Source organism: Pezoporus occidentalis, unplaced genomic scaffold (genome assembly GCF_034315485.1).
Source record: "Pezoporus occidentalis ecotype Australia unplaced genomic scaffold, CSIRO_AGI_Poc_V1 ctg27, whole genome shotgun sequence".
Lineage (NCBI taxonomy): Eukaryota > Metazoa > Chordata > Aves > Psittaciformes > Psittacidae > Pezoporus > Pezoporus occidentalis.
Window position 1 is genome coordinate 13,282,834 of NW_026914611.1, and position 15,027 is coordinate 13,297,860.

The 15,027-nt window shown below is 38.9% G+C and overlaps 2 protein-coding genes across 4 annotated transcripts; one reads left to right on the forward strand and one right to left on the reverse strand.

Annotated features, from left to right (window-relative positions):
• Positions 1-623: 623 nt before the first annotated feature.
• LIG4 (DNA ligase 4) lies at positions 624-4,935 on the reverse strand. The gene is made up of 2 exons (XM_062624730.1): positions 4,850-4,935; positions 624-4,244 (listed from the first exon to the last, which is right to left on the reverse strand). Exon 2 carries the CDS (start codon positions 4,209-4,211, stop codon positions 1,476-1,478), a length of 2,736 nt encoding a protein of 911 aa, XP_062480714.1. The 5' UTR covers positions 4,212-4,244; positions 4,850-4,935; the 3' UTR covers positions 624-1,475.
• Positions 4,936-4,950: 15 nt separating this feature from the next.
• On the forward strand, positions 4,951-12,362 carry ABHD13 (abhydrolase domain containing 13). 3 transcript variants are annotated; one of them, XM_062624731.1, is made up of 3 exons: positions 4,951-5,189; positions 6,844-6,875; positions 9,629-12,362. In XM_062624731.1, the coding sequence occupies exons 1-3, from the start codon at positions 4,969-4,971 to the stop codon at positions 10,675-10,677; spliced, it is 1,302 nt and encodes a 433-aa protein (XP_062480715.1). In that variant the 5' UTR covers positions 4,951-4,968; the 3' UTR covers positions 10,678-12,362. The 3 variants fall into 3 exon arrangements, with proteins under 3 accessions (XP_062480715.1, XP_062480716.1, XP_062480717.1); XM_062624732.1 differs by having other exon boundaries at positions 5,055-5,189; positions 6,840-6,875; XM_062624733.1 differs by lacking the exon at positions 6,844-6,875 and having other exon boundaries at positions 5,057-5,189.
• The last annotated feature ends 2,665 nt before the right edge of the window (positions 12,363-15,027 follow it).

Sequence of the window (15,027 nt, forward strand, 5' to 3'; positions counted from 1 at the left end):
GTGGAATCAATACTTTTAAAATACTTCTCCGTAAATAGCATTTAGATCTCAATGCAAGATATTTGACAATGTCTCAAGAGTCAGCTATAATTCATATTTGTCTTTGTTTCTCTTAACTTTCCTAACCAAGATCACCTAAAATACATATTTTACTAAAACCCATTTAAGAGAAATCTGTGTGGGTATGAAGACTAACTCTCTTGTCATTATAAATCAGAATATATGACATTACACAGAAGCAGCCCAGTAAGTTAACACTGAAGTACTATACTTCACATATACCATTTTCTAACTTGAATTATCTGAGAAAAAATAATGCACTGCCTTTCAGTATATACTATTTCATATATACAAAAGATATTCTGCTTTTTAACTGTATTATAACTTGAGTGGTTAAGTGGTTATTAAAACTTAAGTGTTTAGTATATTTAAAACAATGACTCTCCTAATGTTTGCACTAACTGTAAGAAAATGAGATTAAACTTCCTTCCAGTTAGCCTTTCATATACCATTTCCCAATTCTTTTTACAGTACTTTTTTATATGACTAGAACCAAAAAAAACCCACTGAAACTGGTTCTGTGTAATCAGCCTAAGAGCAGTTTTGTTTAATACCAGGCAGACTTTAAAATAGATTTTTATTTAATAGTTGAAAAAAACCCAATACATTGAACAGGATATTTGGAAATTAATCCCCCATTACTAAAATAGCTTATGAAACATTATTTGAAAAATAAATTTATAATTAAGTATAAAAGCCTAGCTCTGCCACACTTCAGGGTTAAACTTTACCTGTAATGAGCATAGGTCACTACAGTTTTATGTAATTGATTTGCACTTTACAAACATATAGATTATTATTAATTAGCACCTCAGTCAAAAGTTCATGTTCTATTTAACAGTGGTTATTTACACAAAGAAACATGGGATCAATGCAATAGCTTAAAACTAAAGGCTTGTATGAGACTCAATGCTAAAACCAATGTAAACAAATTAAAATAAGTACAGACAAGGTTTATAAATTAATGAATTCTATAGCATATATAACACACAAAACTCCACAAAAACATGAATGTTACTGTAAACTGATAAATAAACAGTATGTTAAATACTAGAATCGCCATAAAATAGCAAATTATTGTCTCCATTTTGAATAACGGAGTCAAGCACTATTAATACCTAAGAATTCTCTTATATAAAATACTAGATCTCTTCTGAGACCAGTTTGTGAAGTAAAAGGCTTACATTATTTATCTTGTGGTCATTTTTTTCTCCTCCAGCATAGCTTGGCATTCTTTTGCTTCTGCAACAGTTTAATTAAAAGCCTTCCTCTGGTTTCAACAATACAGTGTCATTATTTAGCCAGGGCCAACTCTAAACAGGCATGAAAATACACAACAGATTTAAGACAACATCATAATATTAGAATCCAGTCACGCCAGCAAGAATGCTTTTGCTCCAAGGTTAAAAACTGGTTTATATTAAGTACTGACTTTCATTCTTTGGGACTTCTTCCTCCACTGACTCTGTTACCCACAGCTCAGATACAATTTTAAATTTTTTCCTAAATCTTCTCCTGAGTGTCTTAATTTCTTTTACCCGGGAATGATCTTCTCCTATAACAACATGAGAGACACCCTCTTCAAGGTGAGAGACTACTGTTGCACCATAGAAACGCAGCTCCAGAGCTCTAACTGATAGTGGTGTTCCATGGATTTTGGTTCTGGGCTCATTAACAACAGCGTAGCAATCCACATAAATAATGCTTCCCCTGAAAATACTGAGCTGACAGCTGTTCCATGAGTAACGTTCTTCTAACTCTGCAATCATGTCTAAAGGAATAATCTTATTGTCTTTCATTCGTGAGAACACTTCCTTGAGTTGTGTAACATCTGTGTCTGCTGTGTAGCTGTCTCCATAACAATCATACTCACGAGCAAAATGTTCTTTTGTGTCAGGTGACATATGAATCATAACCGCTGGCTGCCAAGGCACCAGCATTTTGGCTTGAAAACACTGCAGAAGCCACTCTGCCCTCACCACATCGTATTTGTTGGAAGCAATGATGTTTTTCACTCTGACATTCTCAGCTCCTACAATGACACAGTAAGTCTCTGGCCCTGGGTTCTGTACCACGCTGCCACCCCATTCAGCTATTCTGCTTTCCAGTTTAGGCTTTGAGTGGCTTTCTGTTCCAGTCATAACACAAAACTCAACATCTTCAAATACATTTGAAATCTTGTTTACACTAGAAAGATCAGGAGCTTTAAATTGCTCAGCTATTCCGATTATCTTTTTCACCTTTGATACAGTTTTCCTTTTTTTCTCTTGTGGCTCATAATCATCTATATAAAGGTGCTTGGATGCCAGCTTCCCTTCTGCTTTGCTCCTGAGATCCTCTAACATGTCTGAAGTCATGCACTCATACCATTCTTTATCCTCTCTTATCTTCTCAATTCGAGGGAATCTCAAAGTACAGTCAGTTTTGTACATATCACTGTTAACAATCTCAGCTGCCTTGATTTGAACTATGACAGAGTTGCAAGGTTCAATGTACATTTCAGGTTTTTCAGTTCCGCACAAAATGTTACAGGGAGGGTCCTTCCTATGGTAGGGCTTCCAGTGTTTAGCCAGTTTCAAACCTAGATCATACAATTCCTTCATAGTGTAGCCAGAGCCAACACGACAAATAGAGTGGAAAACAGTAGGTTTTTCATTCGGACGGGGCGTCTCTGCAATAGCACACAGAAAATGAGACATCATCCCACCACGTGACCCCTTCCCCCAGTAGCCACCAACAATTAACAGGTCCAGTTCATCCATCAGCCCATTGACATATTCTGGCTTGATTTTTAACCAGCCTTCCCCACGTTTGTCAGGCTTGTAGGTGGACATGGGATCTTTCACCATAATCCCTTCCTCTCTGTCATCTATTGCTTCGTTCAAAGCATGAATTACTTCCTTTCTTGTTCTGGCATTTCTTTTGTGGACAACATGTATCCTGCCTGTTACTGGCGTAAATACACTACTTAAGATTTCATACCTTTTGCTTAGTACTTCATGCCCCAACTTCTGATCATTAACCATCAACACATCGAATACACAGAAGCAAGTCTGCAGATCAGAGTCCTCCATCATTCTTTTTATGTCAAACCTGTTTCCTTTTTGCATAAAGGTTTGCGTCTCAGGATTGTAAGCCATCATTTCGCCATCAAGAATGCAATTTTGTATATTGCTCTTAAATGCATTATGAATAAATGGTGTTAATGAACCATCAAGGGGAGAAGCACCAAACTGCTGAGTATAGTCAAACCCATTTCGGGAAAAATATTTATATACATCTCCATCTTTGTGCATCTGCATACGTTCACCGTCCAGCTTAGTTTCTATGTAGAATGTCTGGTTATTCATTTGTTTCTCAATTTGCTGGACATCAGCAATAGCAGCAAGCATTGGCTTAAAGGCAGAAAACAACATGATAGAAACATCGGTAAGTGAGACAGAGGGATCATGCAACTGTCTGCAAACTTTTTCCAAATCAGTTGTGACATTGTGCAGTTCAACAGCATCAGGATGAAAAATGGAAAATATGGTTTGTTGACTGACACCAAGCTTTAGATCCTTTATAATCATCCGGATAAGCCACTTTTGTTCCAGTGCTGTGCTCTGGGTAATTAACTGAAGTAGACTTTTCTTTAAGAGACCCTTGTTTTTAGCAACATTATTGTTAGCTATTGCATCTAAGTGTTCATTGACTTGCTCTATTGTCAGTCTGCCCCGTTTTGGGCTTCTGGGTTTTAACACGAAGTATGCTATCATTGCAAAATCTCCAGCATCCCCACGTGAGCCAGCAGGTGTTCTGTAATTTAAAAGCTTTGCAGCATCTTTTCCATCTTTTGGTAAATGAAGCAGTTCAATATACAGCTTTGCAAGCATAGTTTCTTTAATTCCATAAGCCATCCTCTCTCTTTCCAACTGTGGAAGAATAAGTCGCATAGCTGGATAAAAAGAATCTGTGACATCTTTCTCTTTTTGATGAAGAGCATTGTGGAATTTCCTCCAGGAATCCAGAAACTCCTTGAAATACTTGGTTTTGTCTGGACGAGATTTACATGTCTGTATCCGCTCCAGAGTAGAACACAGATCTGCGAAAGGCACGTGAGAGGCCACCGTTCTTTTAGGAGAGGGCTGTGAAGCAGTCGCAGAAGCCATCAAGAGTCTGTTTTTCACTAAGAACAGCTACAACTACAACAAAAATATATTTGTAGAGGAAGAGCCAGAGTGTTATTCTGTCTTGAATAAAATATAGGTATATATGTATAGTTAGGATTTACCGATTTTCTCATTTTGCTAATTAGGATGTAACAGTATCTTTACATAGAGCTCATCAGCGGGTACCGCTATCCGTCCTTACGGGTGAAACTCAGCAGCTAAGCTACGGCGCTGCACATGGCATCACCCAGACAACAGGACCGCACGTCTGGAGAAAGCACCGCGCCCCCTTCCCGCTGCAGCGGCAGCCTTCACCGCTGAGACCCGTTCCCTTCGCTACTCTCCCTCCTCGCAGCGCATCCCTGACACCGCCCGCCCTCAGCTCCGCAGCCAGGGGGCTGAGGGGACTCGCCGGGCCCGCCCTGAGGTAGCGGAGTCCTGAAAGGGCGGATGCAGTTCTCGCTGGAAGCAGCGGCCGCGGCGCTCACGCCCCGCCCCTCACTGCTACGACGTTGCCATAGCCACGGAGAGGGGAAGAACGGACACCACCCGGGGGACACCCTCCTCTCGCCACCTCCTCCCCGGGGCGGACTATCGGAACGGTGGAGGAACAGCCACCCCCAAGACTTACGCGGAACCGGGGATACGCACGAAGCCAGGGGTAGTTGCATAACCCGGGTCACACCGACCGCCCTTCGCCCCGGAAGGCGAGAAGCGCCCCGCTTGTGCTCCTCCCCCGAGCGCAGTGGTTCCGGCTATGGCGGTGGCAGCGGCCGCGCCTGCGCAGTCACAGCTGCGGCGGGGAAACGTTGGCGGAGCTCGGGGCGGGAAGAGAAAGGCGAGCGGAGGAGCCTGGGCCCGGAAGCGGAAGTCTTGGGGGTGCGATTTCCCGAATCGTAAGGAGTGGTGGTGGAAGTTGTGCGTCGGATCTGTACCGGCCTGGGGCACTGCCAGAGGCAGCGCGGAAGGATGCGGCGGGTGGGTCTTGTTTCGTCCTGCTTCAGGTCGCTCCCCTGGCAGGAGGTGGGGTGATGGGCCCGGCCTGTTCCCGTCTGGCCGTGGTGGGGCGGGCGGGAACTGAAGGGAGCCGGTGTCGGTGGGGGGGGGAGGAGGGCAGCTGCCCGGTTGGTTTTAGTGTGGTTTTGGTGTGATGTCTGTCGTCTCGCCGTGACTAAATGCTGCTCCTCACCGGGCCGGAGTGTGTGGCGGGTGGGGTGCCGTGCCGTGGCGCCGGCCTTCCGGGACGTGTCTCCTGGGGAGCTGCTGCGTTGACAACGCCATTAGAAGTTCCTTCAGGTGCTTTCCTGCGGAGCCTCGGGAGACCTGTTGCATCCTCGCAGCATGGTCTTACTCTGGTGTTGCGTTTGCCCATGTGCAGCGGCCCGTGCAAACGGGGTGCTTGTCGAAGATGGGGTAAATGGTGAAAACTTAATGTTGCTAAGTGAATATGCTGAAAAGCCTGAGGGGAATATTTCTTTTAGGTAAAATCGGAAATAATTTAACGTGATTGGAGAAGTAATATGTTTCAGGAGCCCACACTCACTAGAAAATTAAGGCTCTAATATGATAACTGTCCGTGGCTTGTTGTTATTTGGGGCTTTTTTTTTACACAGTACCAGCATAAATCAAGTAAGGTTAATCAAGATCTGACAGTTGGGAGGGAAAGTTATTAAAGAGTTAAGGGAAAACCACTTTCAGTTATAAATATGTACCACTTGATGCCGAGCTGTGGAAGTTTTCTGTTTGAATTAAGTAGGAGAGGTGGCTTGCCAATTTTAAAAGCCAGAGCCCTTAAATGTCTGACACTTAGTTGTTCTTTCTGTGCTTATTCCTTGGTTAGGAGTAGCTACTCTGCTGGTTTAAGTGGGTTTTGATTGTTTTGTTTTTTTTTTCAATGTGAATTTGTAAGATTTTAACGATTTTAGTACTAAGAAACTGTATTTTCTTCCAGGCTACTTATGTTTCTACTTACAGTGACTTAATATTTCTACTTACGGGAGTCTTATGAATAAATATGAGTAAACATGAAGCTTGTGTAAGTCTTGTCTGCGTGTGGATGAGGCGGAGTGTAGGGGAAGGGTGTGCAGTAGAAAGAAATGGATGTCCTCAGATATTGCTATGTTCTTAAGGAATACCTTTGTTTTGAAACCTTGAAGTGGAAAGGATTGTAAGGAGTGTTAAAGCTAACTACTTTTTTTTTTTCAGTTCTTTAATGAGAAGGCAGCTGTAAACGCCTGAAAGCTCCTCTTAGGGCTAATTTTGATGGTGCTTATACTCTAAAAGTTAGCTTTGAGGAGGCAATGTAAATCTAGTATAACTTTGTTGTTATGCACTATGTATGTTTTATACTGTATGTTGTATGTATCATCCAGACCACTTTGACGTGATTCTGTAAATTCATTATAAGATGTTGTTTTCAAGTTTATCAGATGTTCCAGACAAGAGCTGAGCTTGACAGGAGCATGAACATGATATGCATTGTTTCATTCATAAAGCAAATGTAGCTTCTAGGATTATTGGCTGTTTGCACTTCTTAATTTTCTGTCAAGTAACTGAAGACAAACAGTAATTATGTGTGTAATTCAAAAGTAATTTTACTCAAAATTCATAAATGGAATTGTCTTTCAGGCAGAGATGAAGCCTGGGAAATCATCACATCCAAAGGTAAATGTTTTATATTGTGATTAGTGTATGGAAATAGCACTTCTAAATATTAAAAATACAGGCAGACAAAAAATACAACAGAATTTGTGGCAACTGCCATTCAAAAAGAAAGAAAAATTATCCCAAGTGCTGTAAGTATGCACTTGAGTTTGTGATCTTTAGTTGATAATGCCATTTACCATTTAAGACTAGCATTAGGACACTGCTATTAAAATTATGGGTTTTGTAGCTTATCTATCCCCCCACACAAGAGGGATGTGGAGCTGCTTGAGTGAGTCCAGAGGAGGGCCATGAAGATGATCAGAGGACTGGCGCAACTTTGTGAAGATAGGCTGAGAGAGGTGGGCTTGTTCAGCCTGGAGAAGAGAAGGTTTTGGGGAGACTTTAGAGCAGCCTTCCAGTACCTAAAGGGGGCTTACAAGAAATCTGGAGAAGGGCTTTTGAGAAGGGCATGTAGTGACAGGACAAGGGGGAATGGGTTTAAAGTGGAAGAGGGTGGATTTAGATTAGATACAAGCAAGAAGCTCTTTACTGTGAGGCTCTGGAGCAGGTTGCCCAGAGAAGCTGTGAATGCCCCATCCCTGGAAAGTGTTTAAGCCCAGGTTGGACAGGGCTTTGAGCAACCTGGTTTATTGGGAGGTGTCCCTGTCACAGCATGGGGATTAGAACTAAACGATCTTTAAGTTCCTTTTCAACCCAAACTATTCTAGGATTCTGTGAAATTAAAATAAAAGCAGTGCACAAATGAAACTAGCATGGCTTATAAAATCAACTGCATTAGTCTTCAAATAGCAATCTTTAGCATATATGGAATAGCCATCTGCAAAGCTTAATCACCTTAAGTAAGATTTTTATTACTGCTTTGCCTTTCAGTATTTCTTTTTAATGAGGGAGTCTCCTTTTTGTGAATGTCTTGTTGAGAAAGAAGTTTTGGAGTCTTTCATTTTGCAAGACAGCAAAATTTTGAATAGCATAGATAATGAGAGTGGTTTTTATTGTTTTGTTATAAATTTTTCTATGCAGAAAATGTTTGTCACCTTCATTAGGAAATTCTCTTACAAATTAGAGTAATTAGACTATGGGTCTCCTAATACAGACTTTGTATACAAATTAGACTTTATGGGTCTCCTGGTTACCATGACTTCTTTACTAAAGAAATGGATACAGGAATTAAATTTTCATATAGAAAATATTTGTGCATACTTGGATGTGGATATTGAATATTAGCTCATAAATAATATAAGAAAAAATAAAAAATGCTTTTTTAGACTATATTTCACCAATTTTATGTATTTGAAGTAGATGCACTATATAAATTCACATTGCCTTTGGTTAATATATGAATCTTAAGATGTAATAGTTTTATTTCTATTTCTAATTTATATCTAATTGTTGCATGAAATAGAGATGGCAGTTTTCCCTGGTCATATTTATGGAGTGTGGAGGCTGTGACCCTCTATCACTTGATCCTACAAAGATGGCTGGTGCAGTTGCAACCCTCCCCAGTAGCATTAGACTGTAGAGCTTATTTTGGTGTGGGTCTGTGACTTAATTGAATGCTTAGATGCATCTCTGCATGTCAGGCTCCTTTAGATTTAATTCAGCTTCTTACTGCACTGTTATTTTAGGAAGTTACAACTTTGAGTGTGCCTAAACTGTAATCATTATCTGCTGTATAACTTAGTGTTTTGAAACAAGTGAACCTGTGTTGTCACTTCCAGACAGTGTGCTTATTTAAGTCAGTGATATAGTGATTAGTTCTCACATATGTTTGGCAGTTTTTGTCTATTTCCGTATTACACTTGAAACCAGCAGTGAATAATGTGAAGAGATTATGTGTATGCTGTGAGATGTAACTTACCTCTTATGGCTGGAAAGAAGATTTAATCCATTGTCATTAACATTACCCTCATTTTATGCTGTGTGTATGTTTTTGTCATGAGTTTGTTCTCGTGTTTGGACTTTCAGCAGTTGTGCTTTCATTTTTCAGAGAATAATGTAGATAGCTGACTCTTTCCAGTGGTCTTGTATGATGATATAATCTTTCAGCTGAAGTTTTAGTACGGATTACTGATCTGATAGTGGAACACTGTCATTATAAATCAGAACCAATCCAAATTAGCAAAACAACTGGCATAAATGTAACTGTAATGTGGTATCTTACTATAAAGGAATCTCTTTCTTCTGACCAGTTGTTCCTTTGTCATTAGTTGATCCAGATTCTGAAAGGCAGACACGAAACGATAGCAGACCTGATACACAGTATGAGCCTCTACTGTTTGTAGAGTCAAGTGCATGGGTGTATTTAATGTTCTTCTTGGCCAGCAACTTAGAAAAAAGGGGTATTTTTGTTTGTGTTTTCTGGATTCTAGAATTACTTATATGAGAAGCTTTGAGAAACTGGTGATACAGTCTATATGGATGTTCTGTTGGTTGGTAGGGAAGACTGGTGGAAAGTGTAAGTTATTATGGTCCCAGTCAACCAATTTTCTAGTGCTCCTGATGGAACTTGCTCACTGAAGTAATGTAAATGGTATTTTGAAGATTTCTAAAGGCTTTTTCATTATAAATGGTTTTCTGCTTTATTTAAAGTTGAATGCTTTCCAAAAACTCAAGAGTTTGCCACCAAATTTGATGTTTATACTTCAATATATTGACTTGCCATTTATCTTGTGCAAGCATGAATGCTTAAATCACTTCCTTTTTCTTTCCCCTATATTTACGCATATATGTTTGGGGTTTTGTTTTTTCAGGATTTACTTGGAGTAAAAGATCACTGACTTCTACAATGGAAAAGTCATGGATGTTCTGGACCTTTGTTAAAAGATGGCTGCTAGCTTTGGCTTCCTGGTCTTGGAGTCTCTGCCGTATTTGTCTCTTACCCTTGATAGTAACTTTTCACTTATATGGAGGCATTATACTGCTTATATTAATATTTGTATCAATAGCAGGTATATTATATAAATTCCAGGATGTGCTGCTTTACTTTCCTGAACAGCCCTCTTCGTCACGCCTTTACGTTCCTATGCCTACTGGTATACCACATGAAAATATCTTCATCAAAACCAAAGATGGAGTTCTTCTTAATCTTATTCTACTGAGGTACACAGGGGACAATGCAGCTTATTCTCCAACCATCATTTACTTCCATGGGAATGCAGGCAACATTGGCCACAGGTTGCCCAATGCTTTGTTGATGCTGGTAAACCTGAAAGTAAACTTAATTCTTGTTGATTATAGAGGGTATGGAAAAAGTGAAGGAGAAGCAAGTGAAGAAGGTTTGTACTTAGATTCTGAGGCTGTTTTAGACTATGTGATGACTCGATCTGATCTTGACAAAACAAAAATTTTTCTTTTTGGCCGTTCCTTGGGGGGAGCAGTAGCTATTCACTTAGCTTCTGAAAATTCCCATAGGATTTCTGCTATCGTGGTGGAGAACACCTTTCTTAGTATCCCGTACATGGCCAGCACTTTGTTTTCTTTCTTTCCAATGAGGTATCTTCCTTTATGGTGCTACAAAAATAAATTTCTGTCCTACAGAAAAATCTCTCAGTGTAGAATGCCTTCTCTCTTCATCTCCGGGTTGTCTGATCAGTTAATTCCACCAGTTATGATGAAGCAACTTTATGAATTATCCCCAGCTCGGACTAAGAGATTGGCAATATTTCCTGATGGAACTCATAATGACACTTGGCAGTGCCAGGGTTATTTCACTGCACTTGAACAGTTCATCAAAGAAGTAATAAAGAGTCACTCCCCTGAAGAAATGGCGAAACCATCATCTAATGTAACAATAATATAACTGCTATTCTTTGGTGGGTTTGGGGCGGGGGGGGAGTACCTGCACTGTACCTTGATTTGTGAAAAGTGGTTAAAAAATGTCCATTTTTAAATGTATGTCATGTCTATACTTGCCTAAAGAGTGAAATTAATCTTGGAAAGATATGATGCTTTATTAAGGTGTTCCAGGTAACTTTTACACTTGCAGCATTGTAAATGAACCATTTTATGTCTTTCTCATACTTTTTTGGTATCTCTATCCATATATTCCATTTGTTTGATATGTACAACGGACGCTATTAAAGGAACTTGCTACAAAAGTAGTATGGGATGTGTTAGTTTAGGTCAACGGGAGGTTCTTCAGTATTCACTGCTGTATGTGTGACCTTTTTGGACAGTCATGGTCAGCACAATGATTTGTTGCTTCTCTTAGAGTTGATTTAAAGTGTGCTATGCATGAGATTAGTGTTTTATTGCTTGAGATTTTCTATTATGCAAAGTGGGAAGTCTTTATTGTGCTAAATAATATAACATTAATGGTAGAGTATACTTGCAGGTATGCTGTCCTGGGTTATTACTGTTTTTTATGGTTATGCATACATAAATATTTCAAACTGTAGATGAAAAGGAAAAGACAACTTTTCCTTGTTTTCATTTTACTATTTGTATTATAATAGTGCCCGGAAAGTTGTATGTGCCTAAACATCATGGCTTCAGGATTTTGCCAAGGTAACTTCTTCATAGGAAACAGAAGTAACCTTCAAAAAAAGAGCAGTGCAATCTAAGTTTCTTTCTAACCCATGCTCTCCTCACTAACATACAGGCAAACTACTTGGTCTTAGTCTGGTGTGCAACTCAGGTGGGATTTCCCAAGGCAGAGTGTGTGGTGTGATAGAAAGGAGTGTCATACAAGGTAAAAGTATGTTTTTGTGTTTGGGTCTTTATTAGTGTGTGGGTTTTTTTGTTTGGTTTTGGTTTTGTTTTTTTTTTGCTGGTGTAGTCACATGTTTGTGCCCTTTATTTATACCTCCAAAAGAAACAAATCCAAATAATTACCAGTGATCACTTGAGTAGAGATTAATGTATACCAGTTGTTACAGTAAAGATAATAAAAGTTAGCTGTGCATTAAATTTAGTAGACCTACACTTAGCTAGTCTGAAAGAGATGACTTTTATTTTGACACTTGCACCCATTTGCTTCCAGAAAATTTCTTAAGAGTTCTGTGATACCATGTGGAAGTATCCTGAGCATCACCAGAAGTGAGTTTTCTTTGGCTCTGCTGGGATTTTTGGAGCTAATACCATCATTTCAGAGCCAGCATTACTTAATTTGAGAGAGTTTGATTCTGACAATGTTGGGAGTTTTGGTTTTTAGGAGTCCTCCTAGGTAGTCATGAAAGTTGTATTCTGTTAGCTTAATCTGTATGGGAGTCAGACTGTTTGAACGTCTTCCGCAGGTTTGTTATTTGCTGCAGCTGATAGTTTGCCCCTTCCAAAAAATTTTCTCATGGGAAGAATGAACTGTGGAGACTCAAATTGTGGCGACACAATTTGTACAATTCCCCTTCTGATTGAAAATTTTAAGGAAACTTTTCTGCAGGTTGTCTTGATTCAGAAAAGCATCTCAGCACACACTTAAAATGTGTTTTCTGATGGTATTTTAAGCTTGTGCTTAAGTTTTCTGGTTGAATAAAACTGCTTTCCTGAGCTGGTGCCTTAATGGTTATGCCTCCTAAAATTTATTACATGAAAGTACAAGTCTTACGTACATGTGGGTAAGAGTTGTCAGCAATTTATAGATAGGGTGATGCATCTTTAAGTAACTGATTTATTTATTTTTTTTTAATATAAACTTACACATACCAGAAGTTGTTGCTTTCTCTGGTAAGTATATTTTGTCATACTATTATTAAAGTTTTCTTAGGGTCAGTTGAAAAGGGTATAGGTCTTTTTGGATATACAGGCCTACAGTCATTATAGGCAAGCACAGTTTTAAGTCTGAGTGAAACCAAAACTATCTCCTCAGCCTTCCAGTGGTGGCATTTTTTTTTGAGGGGGGTAGGAGGGTGGGAAAGGTTATTGGTGAAGTTTGGCTGTGTGTGTGCGTGTGTGTGTTTATATAGCAGAAGGGAGTTAATGGACATAGCAGCCCCTTTCCCTGATGTGGTCTAAATGTAAGCTGCTTGCATAGGTTGTTTCAGCTGGTCTACATTGCTTTAGAATTATGATGGAAGGAGTCAAGGAAAATAAGTGGGCAAATACCGCTTTTCTAAGAATAAGTTGATAAAGCCAAAATAATTAGATTACTTGTTGGCGATAGAATGAAAAAGTAAATAATGGTTTCAGAAGTTGTCATAATTTGCCATTAAATACCTTGTTTTCATTAAATGTGGATTTCTAAAGTAACACGATTTTTTACACTACTTTGTGCCAATTGAAGAAAATGTGGCACTTAGATACAAATGAAGTATTCTAATTTGGGCACACAGTTGGCTAAGTCAGTCAAATGTGTGGCATTACATTATGGCAATATGGAGCTGTTCAAAGTGGAGTGTTTCTAAATGTTACTTTTGATTATCAAGCCAGATCTTTTCACTCTGTTGTCTGGAGAATGTAAAGATGAACCTTTGTTGGATTTTGCAGGTGTTTGGTACGCGAAGACACAATTGTCTTATATGTATCCTTTACACTTAATCTGGTTTCTTCCGCCTTCCACATGCACATTTTTACTTCTCATGTGACGGGTTGGCTGCATACACTTATGAATGAATTTCTGTTATCATGCTGGTTTTCATTGCATTGGCTATTAAATCCATGGAAAGAAAATAGGAAGGAAATGGCTAATGCAACTATTCTACTGCTCTATGTACTCTCTTTTAAGGGAGAGATAAGGGGGAAGAAACTTGTTCTGACAAGTGAAGACTTGTTTTTCTTTTATAGTCTGTGTGATGGAAACCCACAATTATCTGCTGCTAAAAAGTGAACTGCAAACAGTTTAGTAACTTTAAAATTGCCAAAAAGTGTATTATGATACTGTTACATTTATTCCACTTAATACTGTTTTCTCTTAACAGTTCTCCATTTGTGTATAGATGTTTCCCAAGTATTTGTCATGTATATATAAATTTCTAGTTTGGGAAGAGGAAGTTAAGTTATTTTCATGAGTTTGTGAGAAAGCCTCTTGGTTTAAATATGCTCACTAAAGGCATTGTCTCTTTATAAGAGGAAATTCAAGTTAAAGAAAAAAAAGGTGGGTGGGGAAATAGGGGTCAGGAGTTGAACAGCTGTAGCAGTAGAGTCCTTGTAAGGAAGCATCCAGCACACATTTATGTGTGTGGTTTTAATTAGTGGAAATACTTGCAGCTTCTCAAGTTTACATTCCCAATACTTGTTTGTGAAATGCAGAGAGATAAGTGATGCTTTCATCCAAAAAAATGTTAACTGGTATAGCTGCCCTCATGTCCATTTCTCAGGTAAAATTAGAAATAGAGCACAAATACGTTTGGTAGGCTACGGACAATCTCAGTTGAAGGGCAGATGGATTAAGGACTTACACAAAATATGCATATCGGCATCTCTTAAACTAATCATTTGCATCATGTCAGATGTTCACAGTGAAGAATGCAAGGCTGAATTGAGAGTCCAAGGTATGGTCTCTTGGTTAAAAGATGCAGACATACCTCTGTTTGTATTTCATAATTCAAATTTGAAATGCATTTTTATTTTTGTTAATGACAGGTGATTTTGCTAGGGGCACTTCTGCCAAATATAAAATCAGTGCCTCTTGCATGTCATGTAGTGGGATCAGCCTGATGTATCCCATTCAGGATAATTTACAATGCCATCCTGCTTGTATAATTTAGAGTAGAATGCTACAGAAGTGTAAATAGCAATAACATATTGAAGTTCTAAATAACACTTGTGTTTTGAATTCAGAAACAGTCATTGAAAATATGATGCAGATATTTGTTTGGTTTTTTTCTTTAATACATAGGTAAAGCAAAAAAGTCTTATTCTTAAGTTTTGCAGACAAAGCATCAATGTTACTGTATATGTGCTAATTGTGGCAAAGTTTTACATTCTCATTCTAGTCTGGTTTTTACAATAACATTAATTTTACAAAAACACTTTTCTATTTTTATGTACTGACATATGCAATAAATTGATAAATTGAAACTGCTGTTAATGCCTTGTTCTAGTTTGTGGCCTGTCTTCAGTGCATGTACAGGGGTATTTTTGTATGTGTGGTAACTGATTAACCTCAAAGTACCATTTTCAGTTACTTAATAAAACCAAAGCATGTGAATTAAGACATCTGCATTGTTCAGTGCAGTGTTTGTGGAAAGTTGTTACAGCAGGGAAAAACTTTATT